The following is a 26254-nucleotide window of genomic DNA, read 5'->3' on the forward strand; positions in this document are numbered from 1 at the left end:
AGGTGTTTCTTTAAATGTTTTAAAGCAACTTCCTGCAATTTACCAGGTAGTGTATAAGTTGTCATTCATTGTAGATAAATGTACGTACCCTTACAATTTAGATTTCTTATTTTTTTTAAAAAGTGAATGTATATTTTACAAGAATATTACACAACAATCATTAACATTAAATTTAACAAGGCATAACAGGGCAACTGTTTAGACTTCCTAGTCAAATTCTGGATTATTCTTGAAGAGATATTCTGCCTGTTGATTAAAAAAAACATCCATGTAAAAAGGTATGTTCAGTCTCTATAGGTTAAAGCTAGCATTGTATTTCCTAAAATTAATGGAAATTGAATGAATTATTGTTAAGATAACCCTGGTATTGGTGAAATATTAGATAGTATCTTGTACCAAAGCTATAATAACGTCTGCTTGGTTTCCACAGTACAGTTCCTGCTAAAGGGAATCCCATTATGAAAGCGTGCCTCATATGTGGAAATGAATGTATATTTGGAACCCACATTAAGGAAGAATGTAATCAAAAGAGATTCAGAGTGATTTGAGTATATTGGAAAACTGTTGAGCTCACGTTCCATTAATCAGATGAAAACTTGCATAAGCCAAATCACCCACCCTATGGAGATGATCTATTAATTAAAAAAAGTCCAAACCAAGGCTACCTCCATAAAATTATACCAAGGAGGATCTATTTCAAAATAAGATAACTTGTGTCTACACCCTGAAAAATAAGGTCTATTGTAAGCAAATTAATATTTAAGATAAGTTGGTTCTACCATAGAATATTTTAATAACATTTCCAGTTGGGAAATTTCTAGACATCAAGATCAAGAAAATAATAGAATTCCTTGTAAAACTACAGACACTGGACTGGCAGGAATTGGTTCTGACATGAGATAATAAAACCCATTGTGCCATGAGGTGTTTTCTGTCGTTTTCTGCTTTTCTTCTCTTGTAATGGTATGCAGGAAAGGAGCTTCAGTGACGGGGTGAAGAGATGCTGCCTAGATGACAGACAGATCAAAGACAGCATAGCCCAGAGCTGTATAGTGGGCAGAGCAAGAGGCTCAGAAGGGAATTCCCTAAATTCTCAGGCTGTAAAAGTGACAGAGGAGAAATTTCCAGGTAAAAGAAGGAAAGAAACAGTAAGGAGAAAAGAACCTAGAGTCTGTTTTCCCAATGGTTTTGCCACCCCCACCCCCCAGTGGTCTCCTTGAATTCATTGTGGAAGAATGCAGGTAGATTGGAGCAGCCAAGAGATTCCTGTCATCAGGAGAGAAGAAGAAAGGATCAAGCACTGTGCTCTTATTGTGGTGAAAAAGTGCCAATGTCCAATAGCAACAAGATGCCAAACTTGTAAATTAACAGAGCACAAAGCCAGTAAGTGCCCAAGTTGCTGCAAACAACCCTCTAGAACATGGGTGTCAAACTCGCCACATCATGTGACGTGTTGTGATGTATCGCAACTTTTTTGCATTGCCGGAACTGGATGGGCGTGGCTTCCTCATGATGCAACTGGCCCATGGGCCAGCAGTTTGACACCCCTGCTCTTGAAAAATGTCACCAGCCCCCATCTCAGGTGTTTTAAAGGAGGGGGGTTTCCATCCTTTGAGGAGAGTTCATGCAGCTGTCAGAAGACAAACATACATAATTACTCCTGTTATTGTTACCTTAGATTGAAGGCAGAAGGTGGAACTTTCTGCTGTTCTTAATTCTGGGACAATCACTAATTTACGTAATTGATATAGAAACAGTACAAAAATTAAAGCTGCCTACTCAAGCTCTAGAAAGCTCAGTTATAGTCAAGACAATGTCAGTCTTAACAGTAAACCAAACAAGAAATATAACCAGATAAACTAATTCTCCTTTATTGTAAAGCTTTATTAGCAGAATCTTGCAAGTCTGAAGTAAAATTCTCCCATCCTCACATTTACAGCCCAAATACTTAAAGAAAGGTATCTTCTGAGCTTCTTGCTCTGCCCACTATACAGTGTGGGCTATACTGTCTCTTATCTGGTTATTCCATAGGCAGTACCTTTTTGTCCCGTCTCCCAAGGTCTTTTCCACATACCATTACATCTGCTTTGCTTTCTACTGGGACTATAGACTGGTGGTGTCTCCCTTCATCTCCCTCCAAACATCATGATTGCACTTGGCATCTTTTTAGATGCAGAATCAAGACAGATATATTTTGAACTCTTACTATCTTCAAAATTTCTCTGATTGAGGAAGTCATTTTTTTAGGTGTATTGCTCAAGCAGACACTTAGGTTTACATCTTGTTTTTGGAATGCTTAAAGGTGGGACCCAATGTCCCAGATACTTTGGATATTACTTCAGCTATAACATCCTTGATTAAAAATTTATGATCTGTTGGAAAAAGACACCTAGAACTGGTCTATTCATAACAAATTATTGCTAGTGCAGTGATTTTCAACCTTAGCTATACTGCATAGTGGTTGAAGGGTCATAAAGGATCCCATCATCAAAGCCCAAACATGAAAACCCAAAATATCTTGCTTCTACTGGTTCAATGACTTCTAATAATATTCCTGACATCTCTACCTATATCTTTTCTAAGTTTCACACTTTCAACCATGTTTTCATTATTGTTGAACCTTTCTGAAATGTTTATAAACTATATGCCAGCTGAATAAGCTTGTTCCCCTTCCCTTGTCATTCTATGTTGATTACATAATAAACTAAATTAGACATAATATTTCGTCTCAGCCCCCTTTTTTATTTATTTTTATTGATATGGGCCCAGTCTGTGTTACAAAAATCTACTAATGTTTCATTTTCTTATACTGTATATGCTAATGTCTGCCCATTTCATGTCCCCAAATAGAAAAAATTATCCATATATACCTGGCAGTAAGCAATCCTTTGCATAGTGGGATGTAATGTTAAATAGATAGGATTGCACTGTCCATGGTAGAAGGCAGTTACAAATTGAGGTGTATAGTAAAACCTGGAAGGAAAATATATTGCTACAAGAGAAACAATATTCTATGCTGACTCAACAGCTAAAATAAGACTGACTCAACAGCTAAAATCAACCAACAGTCTGTTTTTATGACTATTCTTGACAGTTAGAAAACAACTTATAGAATAACAGAAGATGTATTATCTTTAGCATGATGAATAAAAATAAGAGGCCAAATTATAAAAAGTTATGGGGTATTGGTGAGTTAGATGCACAACTAAGGTTTACAAATAAGTAATAAAAGAACATTATTTTTGTCTCCCACGTAAGAAGATGGACAGACAGATATTCCCTTACCAGAAAGTCAACTGGGTCATCTGGCCTAACCATGCAACATTGATTCAAGCCCTGCATAAGTGTTGGCATCACATGCTTCATTAAGTAGTTTCTCAGTGGAATTGACTGGGCTTCCAAAAGTTCTTGTTCTTGCCGTTTAACTTCTTCTAAACGCTTATTCTAAACACAGAGAAATATATTACAGTGCATATAGACATAACATAAAGTCTAAGCATTAATATAAAAAATGATTCAACTTCTTTTCAGATCATATAGCTGACTTTAGTCTCTTGAATTCTACATCCACTCGTTATTAAAATGTAGCGAAGTTTGAATAGTCTATAGTACCTATCATGCATACACCCAAGACAAAATGTCTACTGTGATGTTTCCTGTACATATCTTTCTATATAAATCATCTAAAACAGCTGGGCATGTTTTAGATATACATGCGTGTATACTCTGTTGATTTTTAAAGCAAAGGAAGTGATGGCAATCATAATTGTGATATCAGGTGACAAAAAATGCATAAAATTGCCCAGTGTAAATTTATTTCCAAAACCCAGAGGATATCATATATTAGGCCTCTGGCTAGGAAGGAAAGATGATGCAAGAATTTATTTCTTCAGACACAAAGACTCAATAAAAAGATTAATTGTAACAAAACAGTAAAGACATTATGAAAAGTACATAGCAACGGTTGTGTACAATATCAAATCCAAACTATCCTACTATGAAAGCTGAAATCATCTAAAGAGCTAGAAGCAATTCTCTTTTATGCAGAAGTTTCAACTTGTTTTGTTTTTTAATGTTTTGATTTAGTATCATTTATTTTTGAATGTATGAGGACTTCACATCACAAATTTTAGCACAAGAAACTATTATATTTATGGAGGTGATTTGTCTGAAGTTATATATATATATATATATATATATATATATATATATATATATGTAGATCTAGAGTCTCGGGTTTCTTCCCGCGTTCCTTTCATCTTCAGAAAGGAACGCGGGAAGAAACCCGAGACTCTAGATCTACACATACAGACACCCGCGAGAATCTACGAAAACATATATATATATATATATATATATATATATATATATATATATATATATATATATATATATATATACATATACAGTTTGTTAATTAATAATAGCTATGAGAGCAACAGCTATTAGTGAGCCATGTTCCTTATATTTATGGAGGTGATTTGTCTGAAGTTATATATATATATATAACTTTTCTACGCGGGGAAAAACCCGAATAACCAAAGATCCACATACGAACACCCGCGAAAACCTCAGAAAACATATATATATATATATATATATATATATGTTTTAAGTATTTGTCAAGGTTTTTTGAGTGGACCTTGCTAATTAACTCTTTCATTCCTGTTTTGGCCCGGCTCAGGGCTTATCCGCAGGAACTAGTCAACTTATGACAGCTCATTATTTGTGCAAATTATTCAAATTGCTAATAAAGAATTTGGGAGGCTAAGATGATCATTTCGAACTATTTATGTTCTCATCAGTTAGTCATACCCTTTATCTGAGATTCGAACCCGGGCTGATTATATATATCAGGCAGTGTTTTAACCTCCTGAGCCACGGGTTCCTTCTCTCTTATATTAGCTGGAAGGCAAGGCAAATGTATGTTTTAAGTATTTGTCAAGGTTTTTTGAGTGGACCTTGCTAATTAACTCTTTCATTCCTGTTTTGGCCCGGCTCAGGGCTTATCCGCAGGAACTAGTCAACTTATGACAGCTCATTATTTGTGCAAATTATTCAAATTGCTAATAAAGAATTTGGGAGGCTAAGATGATCATTTCGAACTATTTATGTTCTCATCAGTTAGTCATACCCTTTATCTGAGATTCGAACCCGGGCTGATTATATATATCAGGCAGTGTTTTAACCTCCTGAGCCACGGGTTCCTTCTCTCTTATATTAGCTGGAAGGCAAGGCAAATGTATGTTTTAAGTATTTGTCAAGGTTTTTTGAGTGGACCTTGCTAATTAACTCTTTCATTCCTGTTTTGGCCCGGCTCAGGGCTTATCCGCAGGAACTAGTCAACTTATGACAGCTCATTATTTGTGCAAATTATTCAAATTGCTAATAAAGAATTTGGGAGGCTAAGATGATCATTTCGAACTATTTATGTTCTCATCAGTTAGTCATACCCTTTATCTGAGATTCGAACCCGGGCTGATTATATATATCAGGCAGTGTTTTAACCTCCTGAGCCACGGGTTCCTTCTCTCTTATATTAGCTGGAAGGCAAGGCAAATGTATGTTTTAAGTATTTGTCAAGGTTTTTTGAGTGGACCTTGCTAATTAACTCTTTCATTCCTGTTTTGGCCCGGCTCAGGGCTTATCCGCAGGAACTAGTCAACTTATGACAGCTCATTATTTGTGCAAATTATTCAAATTGCTAATAAAGAATTTGGGAGGCTAAGATGATCATTTCGAACTATTTATGTTCTCATCAGTTAGTCATACCCTTTATCTGAGATTCGAACCCGGGCTGATTATATATATCAGGCAGTGTTTTAACCTCCTGAGCCACGGGTTCCTTCTCTCTTATATTAGCTGGAAGGCAAGGCAAATGTATGTTTTAAGTATTTGTCAAGGTTTTTTGAGTGGACCTTGCTAATTAACTCTTTCATTCCTGTTTTGGCCCGGCTCAGGGCTTATCCGCAGGAACTAGTCAACTTATGACAGCTCATTATTTGTGCAAATTATTCAAATTGCTAATAAAGAATTTGGGAGGCTAAGATGATCATTTCGAACTATTTATGTTCTCATCAGTTAGTCATACCCTTTATCTGAGATTCGAACCCGGGCTGATTATATATATCAGGCAGTGTTTTAACCTCCTGAGCCACGGGTTCCTTCTCTCTTATATTAGCTGGAAGGCAAGGCAAATGTATGTTTTAAGTATTTGTCAAGGTTTTTTGAGTGGACCTTGCTAATTAACTCTTTCATTCCTGTTTTGGCCCGGCTCAGGGCTTATCCGCAGGAACTAGTCAACTTATGACAGCTCATTATTTGTGCAAATTATTCAAATTGCTAATAAAGAATTTGGGAGGCTAAGATGATCATTTCGAACTATTTATGTTCTCATCAGTTAGTCATACCCTTTATCTGAGATTCGAACCCGGGCTGATTATATATATCAGGCAGTGTTTTAACCTCCTGAGCCACGGGTTCCTTCTCTCTTATATTAGCTGGAAGGCAAGGCAAATGTATGTTTTAAGTATTTGTCAAGGTTTTTTGAGTGGACCTTGCTAATTAACTCTTTCATTCCTGTTTTGGCCCGGCTCAGGGCTTATCCGCAGGAACTAGTCAACTTATGACAGCTCATTATTTGTGCAAATTATTCAAATTGCTAATAAAGAATTTGGGAGGCTAAGATGATCATTTCGAACTATTTATGTTCTCATCAGTTAGTCATACCCTTTATCTGAGATTCGAACCCGGGCTGATTATATATATCAGGCAGTGTTTTAACCTCCTGAGCCACGGGTTCCTTCTCTCTTATATTAGCTGGAAGGCAAGGCAAATGTATGTTTTAAGTATTTGTCAAGGTTTTTTGAGTGGACCTTGCTAATTAACTCTTTCATTCCTGTTTTGGCCCGGCTCAGGGCTTATCCGCAGGAACTAGTCAACTTATGACAGCTCATTATTTGTGCAAATTATTCAAATTGCTAATAAAGAATTTGGGAGGCTAAGATGATCATTTCGAACTATTTATGTTCTCATCAGTTAGTCATACCCTTTATCTGAGATTCGAACCCGGGCTGATTATATATATCAGGCAGTGTTTTAACCTCCTGAGCCACGGGTTCCTTCTCTCTTATATTAGCTGGAAGGCAAGGCAAATGTATGTTTTAAGTATTTGTCAAGGTTTTTTGAGTGGACCTTGCTAATTAACTCTTTCATTCCTGTTTTGGCCCGGCTCAGGGCTTATCCGCAGGAACTAGTCAACTTATGACAGCTCATTATTTGTGCAAATTATTCAAATTGCTAATAAAGAATTTGGGAGGCTAAGATGATCATTTCGAACTATTTATGTTCTCATCAGTTAGTCATACCCTTTATCTGAGATTCGAACCCGGGCTGATTATATATATCAGGCAGTGTTTTAACCTCCTGAGCCACGGGTTCCTTCTCTCTTATATTAGCTGGAAGGCAAGGCAAATGTATGTTTTAAGTATTTGTCAAGGTTTTTTGAGTGGACCTTGCTAATTAACTCTTTCATTCCTGTTTTGGCCCGGCTCAGGGCTTATCCGCAGGAACTAGTCAACTTATGACAGCTCATTATTTGTGCAAATTATTCAAATTGCTAATAAAGAATTTGGGAGGCTAAGATGATCATTTCGAACTATTTATGTTCTCATCAGTTAGTCATACCCTTTATCTGAGATTCGAACCCGGGCTGATTATATATATCAGGCAGTGTTTTAACCTCCTGAGCCACGGGTTCCTTCTCTCTTATATTAGCTGGAAGGCAAGGCAAATGTATGTTTTAAGTATTTGTCAAGGTTTTTTGAGTGGACCTTGCTAATTAACTCTTTCATTCCTGTTTTGGCCCGGCTCAGGGCTTATCCGCAGGAACTAGTCAACTTATGACAGCTCATTATTTGTGCAAATTATTCAAATTGCTAATAAAGAATTTGGGAGGCTAAGATGATCATTTCGAACTATTTATGTTCTCATCAGTTAGTCATACCCTTTATCTGAGATTCGAACCCGGGCTGATTATATATATCAGGCAGTGTTTTAACCTCCTGAGCCACGGGTTCCTTCTCTCTTATATTAGCTGGAAGGCAAGGCAAATGTATGTTTTAAGTATTTGTCAAGGTTTTTTGAGTGGACCTTGCTAATTAACTCTTTCATTCCTGTTTTGGCCCGGCTCAGGGCTTATCCGCAGGAACTAGTCAACTTATGACAGCTCATTATTTGTGCAAATTATTCAAATTGCTAATAAAGAATTTGGGAGGCTAAGATGAGGTCCACTCAAAAAACCTTGACAAATACTTAAAACATACATTTGCCTTGCCTTCCAGCTAATATAAGAGAGAAGGAACCCGTGGCTCAGGAGGTTAAAACACTGCCTGATATATATAATCAGCCCGGGTTCGAATCTCAGATAAAGGGTATGACTAACTGATGAGAACATAAATAGTTCGAAATGATCATCTTAGCCTCCCAAATTCTTTATTAGCAATTTGAATAATTTGCACAAATAATGAGCTGTCATAAGTTGACTAGTTCCTGCGGATAAGCCCTGAGCCGGGCCAAAACAGGAATGAAAGAGTTAATTAGCAAGGTCCACTCAAAAAACCTTGACAAATACTTAAAACATACATTTGCCTTGCCTTCCAGCTAATATAAGAGAGAAGGAACCCGTGGCTCAGGAGGTTAAAACACTGCCTGATATATATAATCAGCCCGGGTTCGAATCTCAGATAAAGGGTATGACTAACTGATGAGAACATAAATAGTTCGAAATGATCATCTTAGCCTCCCAAATTCTTTATTAGCAATTTGAATAATTTGCACAAATAATGAGCTGTCATAAGTTGACTAGTTCCTGCGGATAAGCCCTGAGCCGGGCCAAAACAGGAATGAAAGAGTTAATTAGCAAGGTCCACTCAAAAAACCTTGACAAATACTTAAAACATACATTTGCCTTGCCTTCCAGCTAATATAAGAGAGAAGGAACCCGTGGCTCAGGAGGTTAAAACACTGCCTGATATATATAATCAGCCCGGGTTCGAATCTCAGATAAAGGGTATGACTAACTGATGAGAACATAAATAGTTCGAAATGATCATCTTAGCCTCCCAAATTCTTTATTAGCAATTTGAATAATTTGCACAAATAATGAGCTGTCATAAGTTGACTAGTTCCTGCGGATAAGCCCTGAGCCGGGCCAAAACAGGAATGAAAGAGTTAATTAGCAAGGTCCACTCAAAAAACCTTGACAAATACTTAAAACATACATTTGCCTTGCCTTCCAGCTAATATAAGAGAGAAGGAACCCGTGGCTCAGGAGGTTAAAACACTGCCTGATATATATAATCAGCCCGGGTTCGAATCTCAGATAAAGGGTATGACTAACTGATGAGAACATAAATAGTTCGAAATGATCATCTTAGCCTCCCAAATTCTTTATTAGCAATTTGAATAATTTGCACAAATAATGAGCTGTCATAAGTTGACTAGTTCCTGCGGATAAGCCCTGAGCCGGGCCAAAACAGGAATGAAAGAGTTAATTAGCAAGGTCCACTCAAAAAACCTTGACAAATACTTAAAACATACATTTGCCTTGCCTTCCAGCTAATATAAGAGAGAAGGAACCCGTGGCTCAGGAGGTTAAAACACTGCCTGATATATATAATCAGCCCGGGTTCGAATCTCAGATAAAGGGTATGACTAACTGATGAGAACATAAATAGTTCGAAATGATCATCTTAGCCTCCCAAATTCTTTATTAGCAATTTGAATAATTTGCACAAATAATGAGCTGTCATAAGTTGACTAGTTCCTGCGGATAAGCCCTGAGCCGGGCCAAAACAGGAATGAAAGAGTTAATTAGCAAGGTCCACTCAAAAAACCTTGACAAATACTTAAAACATACATTTGCCTTGCCTTCCAGCTAATATAAGAGAGAAGGAACCCGTGGCTCAGGAGGTTAAAACACTGCCTGATATATATAATCAGCCCGGGTTCGAATCTCAGATAAAGGGTATGACTAACTGATGAGAACATAAATAGTTCGAAATGATCATCTTAGCCTCCCAAATTCTTTATTAGCAATTTGAATAATTTGCACAAATAATGAGCTGTCATAAGTTGACTAGTTCCTGCGGATAAGCCCTGAGCCGGGCCAAAACAGGAATGAAAGAGTTAATTAGCAAGGTCCACTCAAAAAACCTTGACAAATACTTAAAACATACATTTGCCTTGCCTTCCAGCTAATATAAGAGAGAAGGAACCCGTGGCTCAGGAGGTTAAAACACTGCCTGATATATATAATCAGCCCGGGTTCGAATCTCAGATAAAGGGTATGACTAACTGATGAGAACATAAATAGTTCGAAATGATCATCTTAGCCTCCCAAATTCTTTATTAGCAATTTGAATAATTTGCACAAATAATGAGCTGTCATAAGTTGACTAGTTCCTGCGGATAAGCCCTGAGCCGGGCCAAAACAGGAATGAAAGAGTTAATTAGCAAGGTCCACTCAAAAAACCTTGACAAATACTTAAAACATACATTTGCCTTGCCTTCCAGCTAATATAAGAGAGAAGGAACCCGTGGCTCAGGAGGTTAAAACACTGCCTGATATATATAATCAGCCCGGGTTCGAATCTCAGATAAAGGGTATGACTAACTGATGAGAACATAAATAGTTCGAAATGATCATCTTAGCCTCCCAAATTCTTTATTAGCAATTTGAATAATTTGCACAAATAATGAGCTGTCATAAGTTGACTAGTTCCTGCGGATAAGCCCTGAGCCGGGCCAAAACAGGAATGAAAGAGTTAATTAGCAAGGTCCACTCAAAAAACCTTGACAAATACTTAAAACATACATTTGCCTTGCCTTCCAGCTAATATAAGAGAGAAGGAACCCGTGGCTCAGGAGGTTAAAACACTGCCTGATATATATAATCAGCCCGGGTTCGAATCTCAGATAAAGGGTATGACTAACTGATGAGAACATAAATAGTTCGAAATGATCATCTTAGCCTCCCAAATTCTTTATTAGCAATTTGAATAATTTGCATATATATATATATATATATATATATATATATATATATATATATATATATATATATATACACACATACATATACAGTTTGTTAATTAATAATAGCTATGAGAGCAACAGCTATTAGTGAGCCATGTTCCTTTTCTAAATCTAGTTATTGTTTCTTACCAACATGTTAAATGAACACAGAAAAGATATCAGTAAAACAGTATGTCTAGTTTTGTCAATTCATTTGAGGCTGAGGTATGCTTAACCTGCATATTTGTAAATTATCATCAACAACATCCACATTACTCAGTGCTTTTGTCAAAATGTAGCCCAAATGATAACATCATGATGCACATAGAAAAGAGGCTGAAGTTTTATAGTGATGATGCAGAGCTGCTTTCACCATGAGCCCCTATGGCCTCTCCTGCAAATGCCTCTAGTTATAAAAGATACAAAATGCCAGGAGGTCTCTGATGACCTCATTGTAAAGGAAGGAATGCACTCTGGTGATTCTTAATACCTTAGGAGAATGTGCTTTTGGGAGAAGGAAATCTCTTTCCCTGTCCAAAAATTCATACAAAGAGCAAAATCACATCTCGTTTAAGCTTTCTGTTTCTGGCATGCTTGTAGACAAATGCTGGATTTCTCAACACTTTTTTTGTTACAAAAGCTTCTTTCCAGTGAGGCTCAAACATTCTATTATTCTCAGTTTCTACAGAATAGTTATCAGAATTATTCTCAACAGTTTATTTTAATATAAAATAGCATAAATTCTTCAATTATGTAATGGTGGTTGAACAGAATTCTGGGCAAGGCTCTAAAGTGCTGCTTGGTTATTGTTTGGTGTTAAGATATCTAGGAGGTAAATGTGATATAGGAGATACAAGAGAGTGGGGGATGAAAACCTTCATTTGAGGGCTCCAGATAATATTAAAAAGTATTTATTTGTTGCTGAAATAGACATTTCATTTGGTAATTTACTAGTTATAATTAATCTGGTTCTGAAGACTTAAACCTATTCATAGTACTCAATTGCTTCCTAACTACTACTTGTCTGGGATTGCTACTCCCTCATGGAAATTCAGTTGGTTGAAAAACACTTTTGTTTGGGGGAAAAATAGAAGCAAAGTAGGAATTCAAGATCTCTGTCCACTTTCTGTAATGTGCTACTATCTATCCTTTTCAAGCAGTCTTTCTACTTCGCCCCCCCAAGAAAAACCTTAATTTTGAGAGCTAAAAGTCCTTTTAATTGATGTTTCCCTTATAAAACTAGATTCCTTTGCTGTTCTAGTGTGTCTGAATTTCTACAGGTATTAGCTACTTGCTCTTACATTTCATTGGTGAGTCACCAATCTTCCATTTCTTATGCATGAAATGGATAACTCTTAGTAAAAGGTCCTTGTCCATTCAAAGTGGCTTCCTAAAACTATCTTCATCCTTAATTCTCAGTGGAACAGTGTGTGATTAAAATTCTCATTTATTTTGGAAAATTACCATCTTGTGCTCCTTTTGAGCTCAATATTGTTCCATGGGATCCTGTCTAGTAATTCAGTAAGATTGTTGAAATTGGATGTCATAAAATCTACCGTGTCTAAATGACCATATCCCAATTTCCCTTTCTGTAGTGTCTTGAATTCACAGTATATAATTCTTGTTCCCTGTAAAATTATCACTACTTTTCTCTCTTCAACTGGTTCCTTCCTGTTAATTAGGATCAGATTTAGTTGCGCTCTAGCATAAATAGGTAAGACTATCCAAGATGACATAAAATAAAGACTGGTAATGGGACAACTAGGTAATGCAGATAATTTATCAGTCCTTTAAGGCAGATCAGACCAGGAAACCGAGTTTATAGTAACAAAATATTGCAAATTTGAATGCACTTCCCATCTCCCTCCCTTAATCTTCATGAGAACTAGGGAGAGTCTTGTCTCAGATGCTTTCTTAGGCTACACATCTGGCTCAGACTCAAAATTCTTTTATCTGACCATTGTCTTGGTTGCGTCTCTTCTTCTTGTTTTTCAAGGATATTCCTCCTTCTTAATACATCAGCCTTTGGAATCAGTTAAAAGTTGAATGAACTAATTTTAAAATACTGAAGGAATTTGCTGAAATATTTATATATTAACTTCTCAATTTTGGAGAACAAATATGTCTTTGAAAGGTTTGGAAGATAACATTAATATGTGAGTATTGCATCAAAATGTGAGAAGATTCTAGGGATTTTCAAGTACTCAAAAAGAAAAGGTATAGATTGGATTGGCAAAGGTATAGATTTGCCACCCCAATTGCATCTGCCTCTGGAAATGCTCTAAATAGAAAAATTGATACTATTTTGCTACTTGGATAATTTTAAAAAATACTCCATAACATCTTAATTAGCACCTGTGTGCTGACATGATTAAAAGAATATAGCACAGGGATGTCAAACTCTCAATGAGTTGCAGGAAGAGGTAACACGAGTCTTATCAGATTTGCAGATGAGATAATGCTAATATGCTAGAAGGCAAAAATAAAATTCCAAGAAATGGACTGAAATACCAGTATTAACATAAAACTCTAAGCTGGTTGTATAGAAAAAAAAAGAAATCAAGTGTAGATATATAGAATGGGTTATACTTGGCAGTAGTTAATGAGGCTGAAAAAATGTTACTGCAATTTTAGACTGCATTTACAGAAATTAATTTCCAAATCAAAGGAACTGATAAGTCTATTGTATATTGGACGAACTTGAATATTGCATCCAATTTTGGCCCTGCAGAAGGCACATTCCCCAAGAAAGTGGAAAACTTCAGAGAAGAACAAGAAAGATTATCAGGGGACCGGAAAGGTAAGTCCTGTGAAGAGAGGCTCTGGAGACGTTAAGCCTTTAGAAAAGTAGACCTTAAAGAATATCAAATAAGGAAACTAAGTCACATGAGAAGCATAGGTAACAAAAGATAACTTGGGACTGTTTTTTGACACTTTTTGTGTACTGTATTTAATATAAAAAAGAACATTTTCTCTATCATCCCAAGAGACATACATAAAACAATTAATTAAGTTCCATGAATCAAAATGTTGGTGAAGTTTCCTAACAGAGTAGTTCTACAGTCAAATCTATTGCCAGGAAATGCTGGGTGCTTGTTCACTAAAAGTGTGAAGTAAAGGTTGAACAACCACCTGGGGTGCTTCAGGGTGAATTTCTGCACTGATGAGAGGGGTAAACTCAATCCATCTCTATTTTATTTTATTGGGTTCAATTCATCTCATATCACTGCTCCTGAGAATATTTATTAGAGTTTAGATACAAAATATCTAAACCTCTTAGCAGCATTTCCTTTCAAACAAATTAAGTAGAAAAATCAGGTGCAGTAATCCTCAACTTACAACCACAATTGAGCCCAACGTTTATGTTGCTAAGTGAGTTTTGCTCCATTTTACGACACAATTGTTAAATGAATAATTGCAGTTGTTAAGTTAGTAACACAGTTGTTAAGTGAATCTGACTTTCCCATTGACTTTGCTTGTCAGAAGGTTGCAAAAGCTGATCACACGATCCTGGGAAACTGCAACTATCATAAATATGAACCAGTTGCCAAGCATCTGAATTTTGATCACGTGACCAGGGAGATACTGCAATGGTCATAAGTCAGGGGTGTCAAACTCGTCATGTGACATGTCGCAACGTATCACAACTTTTTTTCCATTGCTGGCAATGGGGTAGGTGAGGTTACAGCATGACGCATCCGGCCTGTGGGCTGGCAGTTTGACACCCCTGTCATAAATGTTAAAAATGGTCATAGGTAATTTTTTTCAGTGTCGTAATTTTGACTCTTGTAAGTCAAGGACTACCTGTATACTTAAATGAACAGTGCAAAGAAATAGAAGAAAACAATAGAATAGGGAGGACCAGAGATCTTTTCAAGAAAATTGGAGAAATGAAGGGAACGTTTAATGCAAAAATGGGCATGATAAAGGACCAAAATGGCAGGGACCTAACAGAGGCAGAAGAGATTAAGAAGAGGTGGCAAAATTACACAGAAGAACTATACAAGAATGAGCTTAACGTCCCTGATAATCACAATGAGGTGGTCACTGACCTCGAGCCAGACATCCTAGAATGTGAAGTGAAGTGGGCCTTAGAAAAGCTGAGCAACAACAAAGCTAGTGGAGGTGACAGTATTCCAGCTGAGCTATTCAAAATCTTAAAAGACAATGCAGTAAAAGTGCTACACTCAATTTGCCAGCAAATTTGGAAAACTCAACAGTGGCCACAGGATTGGAAAAGATCAGTTTACATTCCAATTCCTAAGAAAGGCAGTGCCAAAGAATGTTCAAACTATCGCACCATTGCACTCATTTCTCATGCTAGTAAAGTCATGCTTAAAATTCTACAAGCTAGACTTCAGCAGTATGTGGATCGAGAACTACCAGAAGTGCAGGCAGGATTTCGAAGAGGCAGAGGAACTAGAGATCAAATTGCCAACATACGCTGGATCATGGAGAAAGCTAGGGAGTTCCAGAAAAACATCTACTTCTGCTTCATTGACTATGCTAAAGCCTTTGATTGTGTGGATCATAACAAACTGTGGCAAGTTCTTAAAGAGATGGGAGTACCAGACCATCTTATTGGTCTCTTGAGAAACCTATATGCGGGTCAAGAAGCAACAGTGAGAACTGGACACGGAACCACTGATTGGTTCAAAATTGGGAAAGGAGTCCGGCAAGGCTGTATACTGTCGCCCTGCCTATTTAACTTATATGCAGAGCACATCATGAGAAAGGCAGGGCTAGATGAATCAAAAGTTGGAATTAAGATTGCCGGAAGAAATATCAACAACCTAAGATACGCAGATGATACCACTCTAATGGCAGAAAGTGAAGAAGAACTAAAGAGCCTCTTGTTGCAGGTGAAGAAGGAGAGTGCAAAACTTGGGTTGAAACTTAACATTAAGAAAACCAAGATCATGGCATCTGGCCCTCTCAATTCCTGGCAAATAGATGGGGAAGAAATGGAGGTAGTGACAGATTTTATTTTCCTGGGCTCCAAGATCACTGCAGATGGGGACTGTAGCCAAGAAATTAAAAGACGCTTGCTCCTGGGGAGGAAAGCCATGGCAAATCTAGACAGCACACTAAAAAGCAGAGACATCACCCTGTCAACAAAAGTGCGTATAGTCAAGGCTATGGTCTTTCCAGTTGCAATGTATGGTAGTGAAAGTTGGACCATAAGAAAGGCTGAGCGCCAAAGAATTGAGGCCTTTGAACTGTGGTGCTGGAGAAGACTCCTGCGAGTCCCTTGGACTGCAAGGCGATCAAACCGGTCGGTCCTAGAGGAGATCAATCCTGACTGCTCTTTAGAAGGCCAGATCCTGAAGCTAAAACTCAAGTACTTTGGCCACCTAATGAGAAGGAAGGACTCCCTGGAGAAGAGCCTAATGCTGGGGAAGATCGAGGGCAATAGAAGAAGGGGACGACAGAGAATGAGGTGGCTGGATGGAGTCACTGAAGCAGTAGGCGTGAGCTTAAATGGACTCCAGAAGATGGTAGAGGACAGGAAGGCCTGGAGGAATGTTGTCCATAGGGTCGCGATGGGTCGGACACGACTTCGCAGCTAACAACAACAACACCTGTATACTGCTTTTTGAAACAGATTTTTTTTCTCTCCTACTTTGGTAAGAAATCTGTAAATATGCTTTTGTTATATTTAAGATTAACTTACCCATTCTTCCCAATTTGCTATTTTTTGGGCCCTTTCTTCCAACTCCTGTTTCTCCAAGTCAGCCTTTTCTTTAGCTTCTCTAGCAAGGCGTTCTTCTGCTAGTCTCCGTTCAAATTCTTCCTTTTCTTCTTCTGTCATACCATAATTTCTAGGTTCACCGATGTTTTTGATTATTTCTTTTGTTATAACTCTGTTTTCCAGGCCCTCAAATTTTGAAACATCTTTCAAGTGTGAAAGCAGGGTAGAAAAGAAATTGTGACATAAAATTAGACTCAATATTATTACTTTTTAGTTTTTATAAACAACCAAGTCCTTTCACTATTAAAAATGCCTCCTTGCAAATTGAGCAAAAATTGTACAAAATGAATGGCACCAAAGCGCTATTCAATAATTAATTAATTAATATAATTAATTACTTAATATAGGCAAATGTATAATATTGTAATATTTTTGTATAATACAAGCCAGAATAATGTATGTTTGAAGCAAAAGTAATGAAATTTGTCAAATGTACAAAACTGTTCGTTAAAGCAGTTAAAAAATGTAGACATGAAACATTTATGGCTCTATAACTGTTATCCGTAACAACAAGAAAATATAAAATTGTGAAAATTCCACTATGATAGCTTTAAATTTAAGCTGTTACTTAATTCATTTGCTTGTCATATTTGTATCACATCTTTCCTCCAGGACCTCTAGGCAACATATATAATTCTTTCTCTAATTTTGTTCCATAATAACTATCTTGTGAGATAATGTGATGAATTGATTTTGGCATGACACAACAGTGTATAATTCTGAGGAGAAAAAGAAATGAGGCGAGGATCCTGCCTAACAACATTCAAGTAGAAGGCACGCACAATCTTTTTCCAACTATCCTCTCTTCAAAAAATTCTGAACAGGTACCTTTCTTTAGAGATTGGCTAGGCCAGGAAACAGATATCAGAAGAACTATTGGAATTCTATCATTAAAGTTATCTATTTATTTATCAATTTATTAATTATTAATTAAAACAGAATCTTGAAAACCTGAACAGAAATTCTCTCTTGCCCTATTATACCAAAGAAAATCCAGGTGGAACAGTCTTGAATTTCTTTTTCACTCCATCCTCCCTTCCAAGGCTAATGTGGCATTCATCTAATGGCTACTGAATTCCTTTTTCAAGGCCACTCCATACTTCTTTATAGCATGTGCTGGAATTCAGGAATCTAAAGGTAAAGGTAAAGGTTCCCCCACACATGCGTGCTAGTCATTTCCAGCTCTAGGGGCCAGTGCTCATCTCCGTTTCAAAGCTGCCAGCGCTTGTCCGAGGACGTCTCTGTGGTCATGTGGCCGGCATGACTAGACGCCAAAGGCACACGGAACGCTGTTACCTTCCCACCGTAGTGGTCCCTATTTTTATACTTGCATTTTTACATGCTTTCAAACTGCTAGGTTGGCAGAAGCTGGGACGAGTAACAGGCGCTCACTCTGTTACGTGGCACTCGGGATTCGACCCACCAAACTGCTGACCTTCTGATCGACAAGCTCAGCGTCCTAACCCACTGAGCCACCGCGTCTCTTTTCTATTCAATAACAATTTTACATAGGTTGACTATTGTTTTTATTTGGAATGCTGTATTTGTGACAGAAAGAAAAACTTTTTTCCTATAATCCATTTTTCTCAATAAAGGTAAATGGTAAATGGTCAGCATACAAATGTAAACAAACACATGTAACTAACGATATTACCTAATTGGGTAAAGAAATGTCTGCAAAGAAACCAACAACCAAGTTCAGAGAGAACCAAGGTCTAGGAAAGCATACTCCATTTTTGTTTCTATAGATTTGGTTTAATAGTGGAATTTCTCATTGAAACTTTTGCCACATGCAACATGTCCTTCTGTGTTTTGAGCTACATGTTTCCTCTTTTTCCTATAGTAGGTTAATATGGGAAAGCCTTGACTGAGCATTAAAGAATTCAGGATGGACAATTAAGATGCATCAGGAGGTCCATCTTGATTGGTGGCATCCTATCATAAACATCAATAACTGAGGAACCCTTGGAAGCAATTTACCAGCAAAGATTCCCACTATCCACTAATAAGAGGTAGTTTGGGCTGAGAGACTGTTATTTGTACCACACATTGAGACTGCATAATTGAGGAGGGATTTGAATCTGGGCCTATTCTTTTGTGTACCACTTTTACCAATAAACAAATAGAATTTTAATACAGGTAGTCCTTGATTTAAAACCATTTGTTTAGTGACCATTCGAAGTTACAATGCCACTGAAAAAAGTGACTTATGAACATGTTTCACATGACTGTTGCAGTATCCCCGTGGTCATGTGATCAGGTTTTGTGACCTAGCAAGCAAAAACAATGAGGAAACCAGATTCACTTGAACAATTGTGTTACTAACCGATTCACTTAACAACTGTGGCAAGAAAGATTGTAAAATGGAGCAAAACTCATTTAACAGATGCCTTGCTTAGCAATGGAAAATTTGGGCTCAATTGTCATAAGTCGAGGACTAGCTATAGTAAAAGAAATAAGGATAACTATAACTTAATCAACTGTCATATATCTGAATAAAGTGTTTAGCAGCCTATAATTAGATCATTTAGAAAGACTGAGCTGTACCTGATTTTGTGAAAAGATTCTCCAAAGGGAGCTCAGACATTCACCTGACAAGTGTGAATAGGTTCACATGTGAGAAAAGGATATGTCGTGTGCAAAAATGTATAAACAGACAGGGTCTAAAGTAGATGTAGTTCTGCTAGTCTGGAACCTATTCCGACTGTTACCTCACCTTTTGCTGGTCTCCCCAGTCATAACTAAAAACTTCTCCAATCATCAGTGTGGCCTTCCATATGAAAAAAGTCACCCAAATTTATTTCATTGCTATTAATAGCATATCATTTGATCTGATGCTAGTTTTATTTTCATAATTTGGTGAATATTGTTGTGGTGAAACAGATGCTGTTTGGATTTTGTAGAAATGTTGGTTTCCTTAATTACCTCACAATGCAGCTGAGGTTACATAAACTGACTATGGAGGGCAATAATCTTTTTCTATATTTTAATTCTCTTTTATGACTTCCTTTTCATATGTGAGAAAATTGGCTCGATATGGGAAATTGAGACCAGAAGGCATAATTAAAATAATTAAGCTATTTTCTTGTTTCCCTTCATTTGCTGTTTTCAAGTTGGCTCAAGTTAACAAGATTTGATGTGTAATACTGTGCATATTGTAATTTTTTAATTATTTGTTATCTAAATTTACAAATTAATAGTACATGAAAATGATACAAAAGATCATAATAGTAGATAAGATGAAATGGAATGAATGAATTAAATGTATTTTATATCATACCAATATATTGTGGATGTATTTCTATTTCATCAAAATAGTTGAGAACCGTTTCATCCTCAGTGTTTAAGTCCCTAAAAAGACTGAGGGATCTTAAATATCGGTCCTGGGCGTAATGTGTTCCAGCAACAATGCTTTCAGGGAGATTCATGATTCGGTTTTTCAAGAATTCATCAGAAGCATTCAAAGAAACAACATAGTCTACAAAGTAAAACACATTTCCGATATTACAATGGTATTACAGTAAGTTGCATAGTTTATCTTTTGAATTGCCTTTCTGTGCATAATGATGAATAAGTACTATTGAGATCTTGTTTAAAAGAATACATAAATGTATATAAAGATTACAAGATTGCTGAAATATAGCTTACATGGAGGCAAAATTGATTTGAAACCATTAAGCAGACATCCTACTTTCCATAATTAAATTTACATTCAAGATATCTTACCTGTCCATTGACAAAATGTCAGTGTGAATAAATCATTTCTGAAAGACTGAATTCACATATTGTGCTATTCAAGATGTAATTTTCTCAGTCATAGTTTGTTACATAGTATTAATAGGGTGACAGGAAATAGTATTTCATCACTTAAATACTAAACATACTTCAGGACACAATTATATAATAGGCAGTTGCATGATGACATCATTGTGTGTCTGTTACTTGGCATCACTTTAGTTTGTTGCAGATGATGGTGTGTGTGTTGAAGGATCCAGAGTTAGCTAGAATCACACACTGTAATCTACAAAGTATGTTTTACAAACTGTGCTGGCTGGATTCAAATATAAATAACCATTATATGAAGTTGATTAGTCAAAACTCTTTGTTATTTATTTACCATTAGATATATAATCCTTTTTATCTGTCTGAAAATCAAGATGATTTACAGTTGAATTATTAATTATAATTAATAATTTATTTTTTTATAAATTACTATTGTATTTACTGTAAATGTAAACCATTCACACATTTTAATAATTTCAGCCACAATGTTGCAGCATAAACATAACTATTTTAATTTCAAACAGCCATATCCTCTTTCATTTTATTCTCTACTGAATGTTCAGTATTTTCTGGTCTTCACGTTTATTAGAAATCCATTCTCCTGCTAAGGAAATGACTTGACAGTTATACAGTAAGCTAATCATGAATTTAAAAAGTGTGTAACCAAGTTATTTGGTTTATTTAGTATTTTATATATTCCATAACTGTTGGCCACTGGTTACTGAAATTGGCCAATATTGAGTTTTAAGTTTGATTGCCAATGTCTTTTTTAGGATAGGTATTGTCCTGATTGTATTGAAGGTAGAGGCATTTAAGACTATTGAAGAAATATTTTGACCCTTTCATTTGAACAATTTTAAATTTATCAATGTCCAGTTAGCAATTTTGTGATTAGAATTTGGAGTGTGAAGTAGCTTCTTATACCTTAGACATTTTTACTCGATTTCCAATCTGATTTTCATACCCTGTTGTGTTGTTGGACAATTTTTCTTTTTTTTATTGAAAAGTTTTACAATACATTTTTTAAAAAGACAAAACCCCTCCCAACCCCCTCCCCTCTCCCCAACACCTCCCTCCCTCCCCCCTCCCCGACTTCCCAGAGCTCAATGCAGGGTATAAAAATACAAGCAATCATAGTCTACCTTATGCAAACAACAATAAAATATTAAATCTATCGCACTTTAACTCTTATAAAATAACTACAAGCAATATAAATATCACATCAGTACTTATTCAAATGCTAGATGAAACTTTTTAGTCCCATATTTATTCTGGATATAATCAATCCATCTTCTCCACTCCACAATATATCTCTGTTGCAACTGGTCTGTGAAGTAACTTCTTATACCTTAGACATTTTTACTCTATTTCCAATCTGATTTTCATACCCCGTTGTGTTGTTGGACAATTTTTCAATGAATAGTAAATACAGAACTGCACTGGCTTGATACTTCTATTTCCCACCAACTTTTTATACTGATCAATGTTTAAAATATTGGGATTTTGGGAAATGAAATCACTAAACTGGCAATTATTTTTTGTAGAACTGACTAGCAAGATGTACTGGTGTAAATTATGAATGGGGGAAATCAAAACTTCCTCTTCCTCAAATATTTGTATCTTCAACTAAGCTCTGACACCATAAATGCCATGGATGAAAAATATGGGTTAACAGAAGAGGATGTGGGAAAATTAAAGGCAAATGACTTACATTTTTATTATGGAATTATTCACATTTTCTCAATGTCCATATGACTACAAAAGATCTGGGTTTAAATATATAGAATTGAAATAACTATTTCAAGTGCACTTACCAGGAGTTATTAATTTGTCATAGTGATACATTTTGCCTCTCATATCATCATCTTCTTCCTCCTCTTCAACTAATTTAAAAAATAAAACACATTAACATTATCTTGCAGTTTGCAATTGTCTAGTATTAATAAGTATATTTTGGCTTAGTCCAAATATAATTATTGCCTTAGCTCTTAACCTGCCATCTTATATATTTCTTCTCCAGTCTTCCTCTTACTCCTGCTTCTCTCCCTTTCACTTTTGTAGACAGTGCTTTTTTCTTAAAAAAAAAAAAAGGTGCCGGAACTCTCATCTTGGTGGGTGCAGGAGGCGGGGGGGGGGCGGTGCTGCAGTCACAGGTGCAATGGGTGTTGGTGGTGGGCTACCCCCTGGGGCCAGAGCTGGCACAGCTGGTGCTGTGGGAGCAGCGGGGCCCGCTCTATACAGCGGGGCTGCGCGGTGCGGGCGGCGGAGGCAGTGCAGGCCAGGCGATGCAGAAAAAAAGCCCTGTTTTTATGTTTTAATCTTATGATTTTAAAAATATTGTAAGTTGCCCCAAACCTCGCCATGTGGATTTGCTACAAATATTATATAATCAGTAAATAAAGGTAGAACATATGTTAAATATACATCAAATGATAATATGCTTCCCTACAAAGCCAATTCTTGCTCAATGACAGACCAAGGAGTTAACTCGGAAAGGCAAGAGGAAAATCTAGAAGAGGTCTGTGCAACTTGTAGAAGGGAAAGGCCCACACTGATAAATTAAAAAGCTTTGTGGTTTGCAAAGGAATGCTGGTGGGCTAATCAATGATTTGGTGACTAGAGGAGCATCTACAGTGTTGGAGCTCGTGGCCATGGTAAGCCATGCAGGCACTAGGCAACATGACTTTCAGGGCAGTAGTGGTGATTTTATTCCTTTTTTTAAAAAAAAGTCTGTGCTCTGTCCAAGGGTACTTGGTAGGCTGCATGTACAGGCCTGGTCTAGAATTTATTTTGGAGCATTCAACTATCTAGAGCAAGCATGTCAAACTCATTCTGTTTGAAGCAACTTCTTATAAAAGAATTGCCATTAATTTGTTTTAATAAAATAATTAAAATCAATTTTTCACTTGATTTCAAATTAAATGAATTATATTGGTTGACAATGAGATTTATTTTAGTACAATTGCCAAATGCAATAACTAGTTTTAGGTATACGTGTGCACTAATTATTTCAACACCAATACATTTTAACAACATATTCTATTTGTAAATGAATGCAAATGCAAATTATACAATTTTTTTGTGCAAAAATAAAACAAAATAACAGATTTAAGAGCTGTTATCATTAGTTATCCTTAGATAAAAAATAATTCCATCATCCAAAACTTTGTTATACTGTTGCAGAGATGTTAACATAGGAAATAGATTATGTTGTTATCTAATTTTACCTTCCGAAAGACAGAAGCAGATGAAAAATGTGAGGTTCTTTCCTGTTGGCTTTTTTGAATTAGCTGTTTTACATTCTAAAAGTTTAGTTCCTAAAGAAGTAATCCTGTAAAGAATTTTAATGTCCTCTTCTAGTGCAGGCTCTTTTATGACTCAAGGACTTCAACTCCCAGAATTCCTGAGCCAGCATGGCTCAGCATGGAAACCTCTCCCTTTCCCCTCAGCATGGCTGGCTCAGGATTTCTGGGAGTTGAAGTCCATGAGTCATAAAAAAGGGCCAAGATTGCCTAGCAATAGGCTTTCAGAGGGAGGGTGTTTTGTTTTGGTTTTTTTTTTGTAAAAAAAAGGTGCCGGAACGCCGTTCTGAGCGTTCTATGAGAAAAAAAGCCCTGTTTGTAGATAATCATGTCATAATGTTATGTATGCCACTGACATTTTCATAAACAACCTTTCTAGGCCTTCTGTATCTAGGCTGAAAAAATCCAGACAATCATTAGAAGGCAGGAAATACATTTTTATATGTTTTTATTTCCATACTGTATTTGTTCAATTTTTTGCATTTCTGATACAGTATAATTAATTTATAGATACATAAAATTAGGGTCTTAGTTGATCAGTTATCATTGATCTAATTCCATCCCATTATCAGCTTCAAAAATGAAAAGGGGAGGCAGATGTTGCATGGAAATGATAGGATGAAAAAGTGTATGAGGCTATGGGTTCTCACAATTACATAACCATACTGTCTGGTTAGAAAAATACATGATGTTTTCACTTAGCATTTCAATAGGTTTGACATTAAATATTAGACTGTGAATAAAAGGAGACAAATTGTCTTGATGACCGATTGTGTATCATATTTTGACTAAATACATATTCCATTTCTATGGCTGAGTTCCCCAACATATCAAGCAATAGTTTCCTTAACCACAGCTTATGGAAAAGCCTGGCTGAATTCATGAAACATGTATGCCATAAACCATGTGATGGGATTCATACAACATGCTACGCCATGGGTGTCCAAACCAACCTTTTGGCTTGCCTGGGCTGCACTGAGTGAAGAGGAATACAAAATATATAATGCTTTATTGTATATAAAACATACAATATAGTTAATATATATGAATCACATACTAATGGTTTATGAGTTTGTGCGGCCACATTACTAGATGTCCAGACCACATGCAACCCTTGGGCTGCGGATTGGACATCTCTGTGCTAAGCCAAAACAAGCAAACTCAGCATTTAGCTGAAAGCTGACTGGTCAGTTTCTCTTAGCCTACATCGGGCTCTGAAGACAAATAGGTAAGTTAATTCTTTTTTTTTCTTTTTTCTTTTAAACAAGTTTTATTGATTTTCCAGTTTAACTTCTATATATCTAGAAAGCATCATGGTGACTGGGTAATCAATACGTAGGTAAGTTAATTCTTGTTGCAGTCAAATGGATCAATACTAGATGGATCCCAAAACATATATATATATATATATATATATATATACACACCATCTTGGCATTCCTAAATGTAAATGTTCTACATTTATTCATTTTTAATACTGCTACATAGTGTAACAGTGAAGCAAGAAATTATATTTTTTTGAATGCATCATTTCTATACCAAAGGCTTTCCTATGCCCCAGTTTGCAGGTCACCTCACCACAAGAGTGTAATGTTTGTGTGAAATACAGTATAGTTTATTTTTACAAAGATGTGCCCCAATGATGCTGATAAAGGTGAGAGGCCCTAGCTTAATGACCAAAATTGGGATCAATAGCTCCAGGGTTAAGCAAGACTTCACATGACCATGACAGACTTGTGACCTTATTTCTACCCCAGTTGTTAAGTGATTCACCTGCAGTCATTGTGGGATATCACATGACTACAACTTGCTATTCTTAATTTATACTTTTATTTATTTATATCCCACCTTTATTATTTTTACAAATAACTCAAAGTGGTGAACATGTCCAATACACCTTCCTCTTACTTTCCACATAACAACAACCGTGTGAGGTGGGTTGGGCTGAGAGAGAGAAACTGGCCCAAAGTCAACAAGCTGGCTTTCATGACTAAGGTGGGATTTGAACTCATGGCATCCTGCTTTCTACTGCCTGATTTTACTGTCAGCTTCTCTGTTGCTTGTCAGAAACTAGCTGTGAAGCACACAAATAGCAATCGTGACCACAGGATACTCCAATTATAAACAACTGCCAGTTGCATGGAGCTCAAATCTCGATCACATGTCTGCAGAATTCTGCTCTGGTTGTAAGTTCAAGAACTGGTCATAAAATTATTTTTTCAGTACTGTCATAACTTTGAACAGTCACTAAATAGGGCAGTCACCAAATGAGGATCATATTTAATTCTTTATGTCAAGCTCTTGGCAATTGACATTGAAAGTATTCCAGTCAAAAATTTAA

General features: G+C 36.5%; 1 protein-coding gene across 1 annotated transcript in view; it reads right to left on the reverse strand.

Moving 5' to 3' along the window:
* Positions 1-207: 207 nt before the first annotated feature.
* The window catches only part of AK7 (adenylate kinase 7), a gene marked incomplete at its 3' end in the record, with an annotated part of 49905 nt that continues 23858 nt past the window's right edge, over positions 208-26254 (reverse strand). Inside the window, exons 14-18 of the mRNA XM_083353870.1 lie at positions 22426-22494; positions 20109-20306; positions 16751-16971; positions 3286-3444; positions 208-246 (exon numbers count right to left, since the gene is read on the reverse strand). Coding sequence (XP_083209996.1) covers positions 208-246; positions 3286-3444; positions 16751-16971; positions 20109-20306; positions 22426-22494 — 686 coding nt within the window. The remainder of the gene's footprint in view (positions 247-3285; positions 3445-16750; positions 16972-20108; positions 20307-22425; positions 22495-26254) is intronic.

Source organism: Vipera ursinii (assembly GCF_947247035.1).
Source record: "Vipera ursinii genome assembly, chromosome: 1".
Lineage (NCBI taxonomy): Eukaryota > Metazoa > Chordata > Lepidosauria > Squamata > Viperidae > Vipera > Vipera ursinii.